The 15,517-nt window shown below is 50.8% G+C and overlaps 1 protein-coding gene across 1 annotated transcript in view; it reads right to left on the minus strand.

The window, feature by feature from the left end:
* The window catches only part of SH3GLB1 (SH3 domain containing GRB2 like, endophilin B1), a 55,899-nt gene extending 43,470 nt beyond the window's left edge, over nt 1-12,429 (minus strand). The window contains exon 1 of the mRNA XM_029063286.2: nt 12,306-12,429. Coding sequence (XP_028919119.1) covers nt 12,306-12,371 — 66 coding nt within the window. The 5' untranslated portion in view covers nt 12,372-12,429. The remainder of the gene's footprint in view (nt 1-12,305) is intronic.
* Between the last annotated feature and the right edge of the window lie 3,088 nt (nt 12,430-15,517).

The following is a 15,517-nucleotide window of genomic DNA, read 5'->3' on the forward strand; positions in this document are numbered from 1 at the left end:
CCTACAACCTTTTCTGGGGGTGGTGGGCGGGGGGCGGGGGGCTGGGGAGAAGGATATTCCCCTAATAATAATAATAATAACAATGGTATTTAAGTGCTTACTATATGCAACGCACAGTTCTAAGCACTGAGGGGATACAAGGTGATCAGGTTGTCCCACGTGGGGCTCACAGTTTTTAATCTCCATTTTACAGATGAGGTAACTGAGGCACAGAGAAGTTAAGTGACTTGCCCAAAATCACAGATGGCAAGCGGCGGAGCCGGGATTAGAACCCTTGACCTCTGACTCCCAAGCCCGGGCTCTTTCCACTGAGCCACATAAGCTCCTTGAGGGCAGGGAAGGGTGTCTACCGACTGCATTGTTCTCTTCCAAATACACAGTACAGTGCTCAATAAATACCACCGTTTGTTCGATTGATTGATTACTGCACATTTCCACTCTCTATAGATGGAAAATTCAATTCAATCATATTCATTGAGCGCTTACTGTGTGCACAGCACTGTACTAAGCGCTTGGCGTTGTTGCCTGTTGCCCATTGTTGGGTAGGGATCGTCTATCTGTTGCCAAATTGTACTTTCTAGGCGCTTAGTACAGTGCTCTGCACACACTAAGTGCTCAATAAATAAGACTGACTGAATGAATTTGTTACAGCAATAAAAAGAGACAATCCCTGCCCTGCCCAGAGCGATGGATTCTATTTCTGAACTCACTACCAAGGCCACATCACAGCACAACTGATCTATCGACCCCTTTTTTTTTTCCCTTTATTTAAAGGTACTTGTTGAGTGCTTACTAGGTTCCAGGCATTGTACTAGGTGCCGGGGTAGATACCAGCTAATCAGTCCCCCTTGGGCTCATGGTCTTCATCCCCAAATATACGGATGAGATCAGCAAGGCACTGAGAAGTTTATCTAGAAGGGAGCCAAAAAACCCTAATTCTTTTAAAAAGGGTGCATGAGCATGGACATTAAAATTATGAATCTTGCTAGTCAATTCTGGACTGATTTCTAAAATTGAGAATGATATGGTTCCCTATATGCTCACGGTACATATTACTAGTTTAGAAGCAGTTTTACTTTCTTTTATGCCTCTCTGGATAGCAACTGTTTACTTTCACTTTTGTCTGTTTTGTCTCCCATCCAAATGCACCAGCATAACCAGTTTTATTTACGGAGACTATTAAAAAGGTTCAAGTCTTCAAAATCCCAGAATGATATTGTGTTTGGCTTAAAATTGCGGGTTGTTTTTTTTTTTTAAATGGAGACAACTAAGATCATAACCAGGAAATAGCCACACTGCCCCCGTCACACTTTTCTAATAGCCTACGATGGAAAACCTATGTTTGAAATGCAAGTATTACTTGGCAGAAAAACAGACATTTAAAATATAACTATGGTTTGGGAAACGGCTCTTTAGAGAAAGAATACATTAAAAACCTAATTCCTATAAGATCATGGTTTATTAAGCATAATCATCATCATAATAATAATAATTAGGGAATCTGTTAAGCACTTACTACTTGTCAAGCACTGTTCTAAGCTCTGGGGAAAGTACAAAGTAGTCAGGTTGAACAAGTTAATCAGGTCAGACATAGTCCCTGTCCCACAGAGGGCTCACAATCTAGGTAATAATAATAATAATAACTGTGATATTTGTTAAGCGCTTATTATGTGCCAGGCGCTGTGTTAAGCGCTGGGGTGGACACAAGCATATCAAGTTGGAGACAGTCCCTGTCCCCTGTGAGGCTCACAGTCTCAATCCCCATCGTCCCTGTCCCCTGTGGGACTCATCGTCTCAATCCCCATTTTACAGATGAGGTAACTGAGGCCCAGAGAAAAAGTGACTTGCCCAAGGTCACAACGGACAAGTGGCGGAGCTGGGATTAGAACCCGTGACTTTCTGACTCCCAGGCCTGTGCTCTATCCACTATACCATGCTGCTTCTCTAAGTAGGAAGGAGAAGAGGTATTAAATCCCCATTTTAGAGTTGAACAAGCTGAGGCACCGAGAAGTTGAGTAACTTGCCCCGGATCACACAGCAGGCAAGTGGCAGAGGCGGGATCAGAACCCAGGTCCTCCGAAACCCAGGCCGGTGCTTTTTCCACTAAGCCTTCCTGCTCCCATGACTAATGAGAACAATAATGGTATTTGTTAAGCGCTTACTAGGTGCCAAGCACTGTTCTAAGCACCGGGGCAGATTCGAGGTAATCAGGTTGTCCCACCTGGGACTCCCACCCTTAATCCCCATTTCACAGACGAGGTAACTGAGGCACAGGGAGGTTAAGCGGCTTGCCCAAGGTCACAGACAACAGACAGGTGGTGGAGCCGGGATCAGAACCCACGTCCTCGGTCTACCCAGCCCCTGCTCTTTCCCCTAAACTAAGCTGCTTCCCGACACTGCCCGGGATTGGGCAAAAGACTTTCTGGGAGCTCCTACTCTAAAGCACTTGATATTTTGTTAAGCACTTACTATGTGCCGAGCACCGTTCTAAGCGCTGGGGTAGATACAGGGTAATCGGGTTGTCCCACGTGAGGCTCACAGTTAATCCCCATTTTACAGATGAGGTAACTGAGGCACAGAGAAGTTAAGTGACTTGCCCACAGTCACACAGCTGACAGGTGGCAGAGCCAGGATTCGAACTCATGACCTCTGATTCCAAAGCCTGGGCTCTTTCCACTGAGCCACGCTGCTCCCTTAACCGAGGTAGACACGTCACTGACTTCGACCCCAGAGGAGGGAGGAAAGAGCAAAATGCACTGCATTTGTGCTAAAGATCAGGCCTAAAGGAGTGGGGTCAGAAGGGAACCAGGAGTTCAGATAATAATAATAATGTTGGTATCTGTTAAGCGCTTTCTATGTGCTGAGCACTGTTCTAACCGCTGAGGTAGATCCAGGGTAATCAGTTTGTCCCACTTGAGGCTCACAGTCTTCATCCCCATTGTACAGAGGAGGGAACTGAGGCACCGAGAAGTCAAGTGACTTGCCCAAAGTCACCCAGCTGACAGGTGGCGGAGCCGGGATTAGAACCCATGACCCCTGACTCCTTCCACTGAGCCATCCTGCTTCTCTATGAAATCCAGCCTACTTTCCCCTTAGCAAGGAACATCCGCTCTGAAGAAGGAGTGGGGAAAAGGGGTGAGGGTGGATTTCTGGAGTTGTTCAGGGGAGGAACGGAAGGTAGGGGAGGAAGTGACTCAGAGAAAATCTGAGCGAATAGGCTCACATTATTCACACAAGCCAATACTTCTGGCCTGCTCGCTAATGGGTGCTGTGGCAATTGGGCGGGGAATTTTTCTTGGATCGGACGGGATTCCACACGGAAAAAAGAAAGTGCCGTCCTAACTCGCTTTAAAATAGGCCTCGATGCAAGTATTATCTACTTCAAATATTTTCCAAGGTGATTCCAATATTCCTCTAATCAAAATATCTTCCATGAGATTGAAAATGAACGAAATTCATGAGCAAGAACTGGGGCCAATCAGTTCCTAAAACAAACTCATCAAGGCCGTATTGAAAGCAGTAAGCGTGCTGATTATTAGTCAAGCTTGAGTTTGCCCCCTTTTAAATCTGCTTTGAAAGAGGCAAGTTTTTCTTTGAATGAGAAAGGTGTCTGTTTTTAAAAGGGGAAAGAAAATGCGGCATTGTTGAAATGTTTGTGTCTCCAGTTAAGTAATTCAAAATAACTTAAAACAATGGGGGTTGCTACAAACAAAGGCAAAACTAAACCTTCGACAGAAACGAATTTAAAATTAGTTTCTCTGGATAGGGATTAGGGAAACTATTGAATGCAAACAATAGTAGGAAACGAAACAAAAATGCAAGTGTATAAATTATGGTTTTTTTTACTCTTCATATTCTGAAATTATGCTGCACGCAGTGCTCTTCTTTATGAGAAAGGTGCTGGAGAAGGTTTAAAATTTTAATAGAAACAAGGTGACAATAGTGCACTTGATCAGGCTAAAATACTTCATTGTTTCAGCAAAGGCAAGGCGATAACAGGCTCCAAACAAGGAATTAGAAATGAGGGCATGTTCTTTCAGAAAGCTCTTCTTTCTTTATTTTTTTTTTTAAGTTGACCAGCAAGATAGAGGTCTAGTTCCTCAAAATTTAATGAAGCTAATCTGATGGGAAAAAAATGAACTGTTTCTACATAAGTTTATTTTACCTTGTTTATGAGGCTTATCTGGGCTAGCTCAATCTACTTTTAAAACATAAATAGCATTTCATGAAATTTATCTTTGTACATCAACAGCATGCTTACTGATTTCAGTACGGACTTGAAGAGTTTATCTTAGGAAGTGATTGGCCCCATTTCTTGCTGATGAATTTAATTCAGTTTCAATCTCATGTAAAATATTTTGATTAGAGGAATACTGGAATCACCTTAGAAAATATTTGAAAGTCAGCAAATTTGAACTCTATTGCTCCAAAGCAGCGTGGCTGAGTGGCAACAGCACGGGTTTGGGAGTCGGAGGACACGTGGGTTCTAATCGCAGCTCTGCCACGTTAGCTGCTGTGGGATCTTGGGCAAGCCACTTCACTTCTCTGTGCCTCAGTTACCTCATCTGTAAAATGGGGATTAAGACTGTGCACCCCACGTGGGACAACCTGATAATAACAATAATAATACTGACGATATTTGTTAAGAGAAGCAGCGTGGCTCAGTGGAAGAGCCCGGGCTTGGGAGTCAGAGGTCATGGGTTCTAATCCCAACTCTGCCACTTGTCAGCTGTGTGACTTTGGGCAAGTCACTTCACTTCTCTGCGCCTCAGTTACGTCATCTGTAAAATGGGGATTAAGACTGTGAGCCCCACAGGGGACAACCTGATTACCTCATATCCCCTCAACGCTTAGAACAGTGCTTGGCACATACTAAGCGCTTAACAAGTGCTATCATTATTATCGTTATTATTAAGCGCTTACTATGTGCCAAGCACTGTTCTCAGCGCAGGGTGGGGGGGACAACAAGGTAATCAGGTTGGGGCTCACAGTCTTCATCCCCATTTTACAGATGAGAGAACTGAGGCATAGAGAAGTGAAGTGACTTGCCCCAAGTCACACAGCTGACAAGTCGCGGAGCGGCATTAGAACCCATGACCTCTGACTTCCAAGCCTGTGCTCTTTCCATGGAGCCAGGCTGCTTCTCTGATCACCTTGTATCTACCCCAGCGCTTAGAACAGTGCGTGGCACATAATAAGCGCTTAACCAACACCATCACTACTATCATTATTATTAGAAAGTGATGCAGTAGAGGAATGGAAGATTAGACGACCGCTTAGATCTTCTCTGGCTCAAGAGAAGCTAAAAAGCAACTAATAACATTCTGATGATTTTTAACCTATCTTGTGGACAGGGAATGGGGGCTATGAACGCTGGTCCCCTGTACTCTCCCAAGCGCTCAGTACTGTGCTCTGCCCACAGTAAGCGTTCAATAAATACCACTTGCTGATGGTGACGAAGTTTCACGCACTTTTCTACCTGTCTGCTTCCTCTGCTCTCTTTCTCAAATATCCAAGAGTCAGTTCTTCGAAAACAGTTCTTCCCCGCTTCAGTCTATACTTCCCTCCGCTGCCCGGATCATCTTTCTGCAGAGAGGCTCTGCGTGGCTCAGTGGAAAGAGGCCGGGCTTGGGAGTCGGAGGTCATGAGTTCGCATTCCAGCTCTGCCACTTGTCAGCTGTGTGACTTTGGGCAAGTCACTTCACATCTCTGGGCCTCAGTTACCTCCTTCGCATGAAGCAAAAACTCCTCACTCTTGGCTTCAAAGCTCTCCATCACCTTGCCCCCTCCTACCTCTCCTCCCTTCTCTCTTTCTCCTGCCCACCCCGCACGCTCCGCTCCTCCACCGCTCACCTCCTCAGGGTCCCCCGTTCACGCCTGTCCCGCCGTCGACCCCTGGCCCACATCCTACCGCTGACCTGGAACGCCCTCCCTCCTCACATCCGCCAAACTCTCTTCCCCTTTTCAAAACCCTACTGAGAGCTCATCTCCTCCAGGAGGCCTTCCCAGACCGAGCCCTCCCTTTCCCTCTACTCCTCCTCTCCTCCCCATCGGCCCTACTCCCTCCCTCTGCTCAACCTCCTTCCCCTCCCCACAGCACTTGTTTATATTTGTACATATTTATTGTCTATTTTATTAATGACGTGCATTTATCTATGGCTCTATTTACCTATTTGGATGGTATTGATGCCTGTCTACTTGTTTTGTTGCCTGTCTCCCCCTTTTAGACTGTGAGCCCGTTGTTGGGCAGGGATTGTCTCTGTTGCCAAACTGTACATTCTAAGGGCTCGCTACAGTGCTCTGCACACAGGAAGCGCTCAATAAATACGACTGAATGAAAACACTTGTTTTCACTCCCTGCTTTGGGGGAACTGGATGACGTCCTTCTGACAACGTGCGTCTCCTGTGACTCTGCACTGGGTTGTACCCAGAGGGTTTAAGTGCACATCTGTCTTCGGTCAAGGCTTGGGGATCCTAACGTGATTTTTTTCAGGGCGGGTTCCTCGGGAACATAATCTCTACGTCGTCGTCGTCGTCGAACTGGCTCTACTGCAATTACCAGTAATTGTCTTCTGGGCTAGTCTACCCAGCCCAAAACAGACTCGAGCCGAGGACACCGGATGGGATTGTGTTTTGCGGAGACGAATGCTAGATCTAAGGAAATTGGATTTTAAATAGCATTCAGCAGACAGCCTGGCCTCTCTCTCGCCCTGGCTGCCCTAGTGGGCACCTGCCACCCAATCGGTTGTGGAATAAAACAGACCGATTGTCTAGTCTCGACTACGGCGAGCGTGATTAGTCATTGCCACATGTTGGGTAACAAAACTCCTCAACAGCTGAAGCCTTAAAATGATTTATTAAAAGCAACTATCTTCCAGCATTCCACGTATGAGCTCCTTGTTTTCCTGGTGGGGGTGACCGATCCCTCTGAGCTGGTTCCCCGGCCCCGGCGGTATAACAAGTCGGAGGGTTCTCCCCCTCTAGACTGAAAGCTCGTTGGGGGCAGGGAACGTGTCTCCCAACTCTGTTCTACCGCACTCTGCCCAGCGCTTAGTACGCTAAGTGCTCAGTACGCTTGTCTGACTGATAGAGAGCCTGGCTGCTCCTTTGGCTCCCGTGTGCAGAGCACAGTACTGAGCACTTGGGAGAGTGCCGCGCAACAGCGGTGACAGCCCCCGTTCCCTGCCCGTGTGATAGGTTTTTAATATCAGCAGAATTTAGGTGCTTTTTGGCTTCTATTGAGCCAGAGAAGATCTAAGCGGTCATCTAATCTTTCATCACACTAGTAACCAGGCCCATTCAGAGGGGGCTGAATGCTAAGGCAAGCTGGGAATATCACTCAATGGGTCATAACAGGAGTTCACATTCATTTTAGGGCCTCAATACTTGCATCCGCTCAGATTTTACAGGAAAGGGAAAAAACACACCAAACTAAAAATGGACCTGCCGTAACTCTCCAAGAAGCCAGCCAGAGTATAAACTTTGGATGTAAGCTATTTTTAAATACCCGGATAGTCTACTTTCATTGCAGCCTGGTGGAATGTGAGAAATAGTAGTGCATATTAAATAGACTGTAGTCTTTACGCACTTTGAAACTCACTCCTTCACCGCCCCAGCACTGATGTACATAATAATAATAATAATAATGATGTTGGTATTTGTTAAGTGCTTACTATGTGCAGAGCACTGTTCGAAGCGCTGGGGGAGATACAGGGGAATCAGGTTGTCCCATGTAGGGCTCACAGTCTTCATCCCCATTTTACAGATGAGGTAACTGAGGCACAGAGAAGTTAAGTGACTTGCCCATAGTCACACAGCTGACAACTGTCAGAGCTGGGATTTGAATACATAACCAACTCTCATTTATTCTAAGGCCTGTCTCCCTCCTTCAGTGGGTAAACTCCTTGTGGGCAGGGATCATCTAGACCACTCCTTCACACTGTACTCTCCCAAGCATTTAGTACAGTGTTCTGCACACAGTAAGCGCTCCAATTTCTTGCATCGATCTTAACGAAGCCGACAAGAGAAAGGCCAGCAAGGACAGCGTGGCCTAGCGGAAAGAGCACGGTCCCGGGAGTCAGAGGCACCTGGGATAATAATGTTGGTATTTGTTAAGCGCTTACTATGTGCTGAGCACTGTTCTAAGAGCTGGGGTAGATACAGGGTAATCAGGTTGTCCCACGTGAGGCTCACAGTCTTCATCCCCATTTTACAGATGAGGTAACTGAGGCCCAGAGAAGTTAAGTGACTTGCCCAAAGTCACCCAGCTGACAAGTGGCAGAGCTGGATTAGAACCCACGGCCTCTGACTCCTCAGCCCATGCTCTTTCCACTGAGCCACGCTGCTTCTCTCTCCTCCCAGCTCCGCCAACTGCCTGCTGTGGGACCTTGGGCAAGCACTGCCTCCGTTTCCTCAACTGTAAAGTGGGATTAAACCTGTTCTCCCTCGTCCGTAGACTGCGAGCCCAATGCAGGAGAGGGACTGGGTCGGACCTAATTTACCCTTATCTGCCCCAGTGCTTAGAACGGTGCTTGACACATATTAAGTGCTTAAATACCATTAAAAAAAAAGGTCAGGCGTTATTAAGCGGGAGCCACGTGGCCGGTTCCTGGAAGCAGCCGGTCCCGAACAACCCGTGAGGCGGCGACAGCCTGGATCCCGCAACGGCTGAGGCCTCCAGCGTCCTCACATTCACCCAGCCACTGCCTCATTCCTGTCCTTACCGCTCCGACCGCTTCCCCTTCCTCCTCAGCACAGAGGAATTCTCCCCAGGGACTCCTCTCCACTCCTCCAATACCCCGATGACCCCCCCTTCCCCTGACCTTTATGCCTTTTTTCCCTTTGCCCCCCCACTCTCTGCCTAACTGGACTGGGAGTAACAGCAGCAGCAGCGGTTCTTGATTTCCCCCTCTAAACTACCCTTCCCTAACTGGGGGGGGGGGGTCAGTCAACTATTTATCGAGCACTTACTGTCTGCAAAGCACCGTACTAAGCGCTTGAGAGTCCGATAAAACAACAGACAGATGCAGTCCCTGCCCACAACCAACTTATGGTCTAGGAGCGTGTGTTCCTAGGAGGGAGGCCTTCCCAGACTGAGCCCCCCACTTCCCTCTGCTCCCCCCCCACTCTTCCCCCTTCATTCATTCATTCATTCAATAGTATTTATTGAGCTCTTACTATGTGCAGAGCACTGTACTAAGCACTTGGAATGTACAAATCGGGAACAGATAGAAACAGTTCCTGCCCTTTGACGGGCAATTGGGGGAGACGGACAGCCAAGAACAATAGCAATAAATAGAATCAAGGGGATGAACATCTCATTAAAATATTATTTTAAATTCTCATTAAAATTCCCCCTTCCCCTCCCCTCTGCACTGTGCTCATTTGTATATATTATTACCTTATTTATTTTGTTAATGAGGTGTCTATCTCCTTGATTCTTTTTATCTTGATGATGATGTCTTGTTCTTGCTTTGCCATCTTGTCTTCCCAGGTGAGACTGTGAGCCTGTCACTGGGCAGAGACGGTCTCTATCTGTTGCCCAATTGTACATTCCAAGCGCTTAGTACAGTGCTCTGCACATAATAAGCGCTCAATAAATACTATTGAATGTATGAACGAATGAATGCTGCCCGGAGGCCGGATGACTTAAAGGGTGGCCTGGTTTCCCTCCTAAACAGGCTGCTCCTGGAGCCCACCAGTGTCTGGAAGTGGTGTGCCTACGGGCCAGCATCCCAGCCTCTTTTTTCCAAACCGGGGGGGTGGGCTGGAGGAACTCGGAGAAATAGAGGGAGAGAGGCCGAAAGAAGTGTAGCGCAATTCCCTTGCCTCGCCAGTTCCCGAAGTAGGTTTGGCTTGAGACAGGAGCATGTCTGTGCAAGACGCGACGCTCCTCAAGGGCAGGCTGGGGTCGTTTTTATCTCTACTGCATTTCCACCAGGCACCTAATACAGCGCTCCGCAGACTCTGAGAGGGAATACTGTGCAAGACGCTACGCTCTTGCTGGGGGGTCGTGGCTCAGAGGAAAGAGCCCGGGCTTGGGAGTCGGAGGTTGTGGGTTCTAATCCCGGCTCCGCCGCTTGTCAGCTGTGTGACTTTGGACAGGTCACTTCCCTTCTCTATGTCTCAGTTCCCTCATCTGTAAAATGGGGATTAAGACTGTAAACCCCAAGTGGGACAACCTGATCACCTTGTATCCCCCCAGCGCTTCGAACAATGCCTGGCACATTGTAAGCGCTTAACAAATACCATCATCATTATTATTATCACTGTGTTTCCAGGCACCTAATACAGCGCTCCGCAGACTCGGAGAGGGAATACTGTGCAAGACGCTATGCTCCTTGAGGGCAGGCTGGGGGGTGGGTGGGTGGGTGTCTTATCTCTATTGCTTTTCCACCGGGCACCTAACACGGCGCTCTGCCTAGAGAAGCAGCGCGGCTCAGTGGAAAGAGCCCGGGCTTGGGAGTCAGAAGTCATGGGTTCGAATCCCGGCTCTGCCACTTGTCAGCCGTGTGACTGTGGGCGAGTCACTTCACTTCTCGGTGCCTCAGTTCCCCCATCTGTAAAATGGGGACGAACTGTGAGCCTCACGTGGGACGACCCGATGACCCTGTATCTCCCCCGGCGCTGAGAACAGTGCTCCGCACAGAGTAAGCGCTTAACAAATACCAACATCATTACTATTACCGTGAGAGGGAATAAGCATGTTTTTCAAAGAGAGGAAAAGAGGTCTACGGGGAAGAGCAGAGGATGACCAGGGTGGGCCTTTTTCCTTGTATTTTACTGTTGTTTCTTTAAACCCCACTGCACGCTTGCCTCATCTGTGACCCCTCTCCTCGTCGGTACGGTCGGTGTGCCTGGCCGAGAAGAAGTTCCATCGCCAAGAATGATAGTATATTCTACCTGCACCTATATATTCTACCTCTAATAATATATATTCTACCTATATTCTGCACATAATAAACGCTTAACAAATACCAACATATTATTATTAGTATATGGAATACCGGGAATACCTTTCCTCTGGGAACAAATATATATACATATATCTAGCTATATAGCTAGATATATATATATATATCCTCCATATATCCACCAGTGTATTATGCGATGCCGACCGTCTTGAAAACCCCTTTTGCTTTCTCCTTCCCTTTGAACTGCTGCACCTAACTCCCTCCCCCCCCCCCCCACCCCTTAGACATCCAACATCAGCCCGGCCTGGTGTCCAGAGCCCGGGCCCTGGGAGTCGGAGGTCGTGGGTTCTAATCCCGGCCCGGCCCCCCCTCGGTCTGCTGTGTGTCCTCGGGCCACTCCCTTCACTTCTCCGGGTCCTCGGTTCCCTCATCTGTCAAATGGGGGCGGGGAGGGGGGGGGATGGAGGCTGGGAGCCCCACATGGGCCAGGGGCAGGCGCAGGGACAAGGCCCGGCTCCAACTTGTCTCCACCCCGGCGCTTACAGTGGAGCTTCGCATGCCGCTCCTCCTCCTCTTTCGTCCTCCTCGTCCCTCCTCCTCCTTTCTTCTCCCTCCTCCTCCTTTCTTCTCCCTCCTCCTCCTCCTCCTTTCTTCTCCCTCCTCCTCCTCCTCCTTTCTTCTCCCTCCTCCTCCTCCTTTCTTCTCCCTCCTCCTTTCTTCTCCCTCCTCCTCCTCCTTTCTTCTCCCTCCTCCTCCTCCTTTCTTCTCCCTCCTCCTCCTCCTTTCTTCTCCCTCCTCCTCCTCCTTTCTTCTCCCTCCTCCTCCTCCTTTCTTCTCCCTCCTCCTTTCTTCTCCCTCCTCCTCCTCCTTTCTTCTCCCTCCTTCCCTCCTCCTCCCTTTCTTCCTCCTCCCTTTCTTCCTCCTCCTCCCTCCTTTCTCCTCCTCCCTCCCTCCTCTTCCTCCCTTCCTCCTCCCTCTTTCTTTCTCCTCCTCCCTCCTTCCCCACCTCCTCTCTTCCTCCTCCTTCCTTGCCCTCCTCCCTCTTCCTCCTTTCTCCTCCTCCCTCCTCCACCTCCTTTCTTCCTCCTCCTTCCTTGCCCTCCCCCTCCCCTCCCGCCCCCGGCTCCCTCCTCCTCCCTCTTTCTTTCTCCTCCTCCTTCCTTGCCCTCCTCCCTCTCCCTCCTTCCTCCTCCTTCTCCCTCTTCCTTCCTTGTCCTCCTCCTCCTTCCTTGTCCTCCTCCTCCCTCCTTTCTCCTCCTCCTCCCTCCTTCTCCTTCCTCCTCCCCCCTTTCTCCTTTCTTCCCCCGTGCCCCCGCGGCCGGGGGTCCCGGCGGTGCGTTGCGTGGCGGTGCGGTGCGTGGCGCAGGGTGGGGGTGTGGGCGTCTCCCGTACCTGGACGGCGCGGCTGAGGAAGGTGCCCGCGTCGGCCGCCAGCTTCTTCACGTTGAAGTCCATCATCTTCACCGCCCCCCCAACCCGCCGCTCCGAGCCCCTCCGCTCCGCACGGACAGGGCAGGGCAGGACAGGACCGGCCGCCGCCGGGGAGGGAGGAGAAGGAGGAAGAAGAAGCCGGAGCGGAAGGAAGGGAGGGAGGAGGAGGAGGAGGAGGAGAAGGAGGAGGAGGAGGAGGAGCAGCAGCGGGCGTTAGGGCCCGGGGGGGGCGGGGCGGGGCGGGGCCGCAGAGGCTGCCGGGAGCGGAGCCCCGCCGAGCGGAGCGGGGCCCCGGGGCTGGCTCCGTTCGCCGCCAAACGCCCCGAGCAGACGACGGCGGGCGCGGAGCAGCCGCCCCTGCGCGGCAACGGCGGACGGCGACCCGCTAGAGGACCATGGCGGCCGCGGACAGACACCTCCCTAGAGGACCACGGCGGCCGCGGACAGCGACCCCTGCAGGACAACGGCGGCCGTGGACGGCCCCCCCCCCCCCCCCGCAGGGCGACGGCGAGTCTGGACAGCGACCCCTGCAGGGCAGCGGCGGGCGTGGACAGCGACCCCCCTATAGGGCAACGGCGGGCGCGGACAGCGACCCCTGCAGGACAACGGCGAGTCTGGACGGCCCCCCCCCCCCCCCCCGCAGGGCGACGGCGAGTCTGGACAGCGACCCCTGCAGGGCAGCGGCGGGCGCCGACAGCGACCCTCTAGAGGACAACGGCGGGCGCGGAGAGCGCCCCCTGCTGGACCCCGCGGCGGGCGGGGACGGCGCCCCCTGCAGGACAACGGCGGGCGGGCGGGCGGGCGGACGAGCCGTTAACCGCCTCCCTCCCTTCCCCCCCCACCTTGGGAACGCCAAGCTGGGCCGCCCCATCGCCTGATGGCCAACGACTGACCACCCGATGGCCAACGACTGACCACTCGATGGCCAACAAGTGACCGCCTGATGGCCAACGACTGAGCACCCGAGGGCCAACGACTGACCACCCGAGGACCAACGACTGACCACCCGAGGGCCAACGACTGACCACCCGAGGGCCACTGACTGACCACCTGATAGCCACCGACTGACCACCTCATGGCCACCTACTGATCACCCAATGGCCAAAGACTGAGTAGCCGATGGCCACTGACTGAGCACCCAATGACCACCAACTGATCACCTCATGACCGAGGACTGACCACCTGATAGCCACCGGCTGGCTACCCGATGGCCACCGACTGAGCACCCGATGGCCACCCACTGAGCACCCGATGGCCACCCACTGACCACCCGATGGCCACCCACTGACCACCCGATGGCCACCCACTGACCACCCGATGATGACCACCCACTGACCACCCCATGGCCAAGGACTGAGCACCCCATGGCCTCCAACTGACCACCTGATGGCTGGTGGCCACACCACCCTCGAGGCGGCCCCTGCCTTCTCTCCCCCACACAGTCGCCTCCTGATGGACAGACATCCCTGCTTTATAATAAATATTCTGGTACTTGTTAAGCGCTTAATATGTACCAAGCACTGCCCTAAGCGCTCAGGTGGAGGCAGGTTCATCAGGTTGAACACAGTCCCTGTCTCACAGGGGGCTCACAGTCTTAATCTCCATTTTACAGATGAGGGAACTGAGGCCCCAGAGAAGTGAAGTGACTTGCCCAGGGTCACTCAGCGAACATGGGGCGGAGGCAGGATTAGAACCCAAGTCCTTCTGACTCAGGCCCGTGCTGCACTATCCACTAAGCCACATTGTTCCTTTTTATCCAGTCACTGGACAACAACATGGCTAGAGGTCATGAGTTCGAATCCCGCCTCTGCCACTTGTCAGCTGAGTGACTGTGGGCAAGTCACTTAAGTTCTCTGTGCCTCAGTTACCTCATCTGTAAAATGGGGATTAACTGTGAGCCTCACGTGGGACAACCTGATGACCCTGTATCTACCCCAGCGCTTAGAACGGTGCTCGGCACATAGTAAGCGTTTAACAAATACATTATTATTAGGTTTTCCTTATCTTAGGAGAACTGGCCGTACAACCTCAAGTCACCAGCATTTGACACGTAAAACACTGGCCCAATCAATCAATCGTATTTATTTCTCAAGTGCTTACCACGTGCAGTACATTCAATCAATTGTATCTAGCGCTGGGCACACAGTCAGTGCTCACTATACTAAGTGCTTGAGAGAGTACAGTATAACAGAGTTGGTAGACACGTTCCCTGCCCACAAACTTACCTGCATTCATTCAGTCGCATTTATTGAGCTCTTACCAGGTGCAAAGCCCTCTGCTAAGCGCTTGTGAGAGTACAGTGCAACGATAAGCAGACACATCCCTGCCCACACCGAGCTCACAGTCTAGAGGGGGAACTGTAAGGCATAATAGTCTATTTTTTGAAGAAAAAAAATGCACCCAACCGAAAGAGAATAAGCTCCTTGACGGCGGAGAGCGTGTCCGTCAATGACAGTGTGTCTGTCCGTCTCCCCCGATTAGACCGTAAGCCCGTCAAACGGCAGGGACTGTCTCTATCTGTTGCCGACTTGTTCATCCCAAGCGCTTAGTACAGTGCTCTGCACATAGTAAGCGCTCAATAAATACTATTGAATGAATGAATGAACAGTGTATCAAACTGCCCCAAGGGCTTAGTACAGTTCTCTGCTCCCAGGAAGCGCTCAATAAATACCGTGGATGGACTGAGGCCGTTGGATGGGCAAGAAATGGTATAGGAAATCGTGGTTGCCTTGCATCTCTTCAATGCCATTTACCACCAAATCGGATTCCCACCCATCCCATGGTCCTTGCCCAATTCCTACGCATTCGTGCAACCGTCAGGTGCTCAGGAAATATTATTTGAGGGTGAAGCTAGTGATGGATGTTGACAGTCCTACAATTAATGGTTAAGTCTCCACACCCTCTGACCTTAATCTGGCGCGAGAATACTGTCTAACTTGGCCCTCTTCCTGGTGCTTTGAAAACAGCCCGAGAAACACCAAGCCGAGATTGAACTAATACCTCGAGATAGAAATTCAGGTTGGAGAAGAGCCTGGTTTGATTAGGTATCCGTGTAAGAGAGTGTAAAACTCTAAAGACCCCTGTTTTTAAAAAAGGAATTTTCATTGCCACTGCTGGAAATCTTCCTCGGAGGTTTCAGTGGGCTAGGCAGCCAAGCATGGCAACAAAGACAT

This window comes from Ornithorhynchus anatinus, chromosome 4 (genome assembly GCF_004115215.2).
Source record: "Ornithorhynchus anatinus isolate Pmale09 chromosome 4, mOrnAna1.pri.v4, whole genome shotgun sequence".
NCBI classification, from domain to species: Eukaryota; Metazoa; Chordata; class Mammalia; order Monotremata; family Ornithorhynchidae; genus Ornithorhynchus; species Ornithorhynchus anatinus.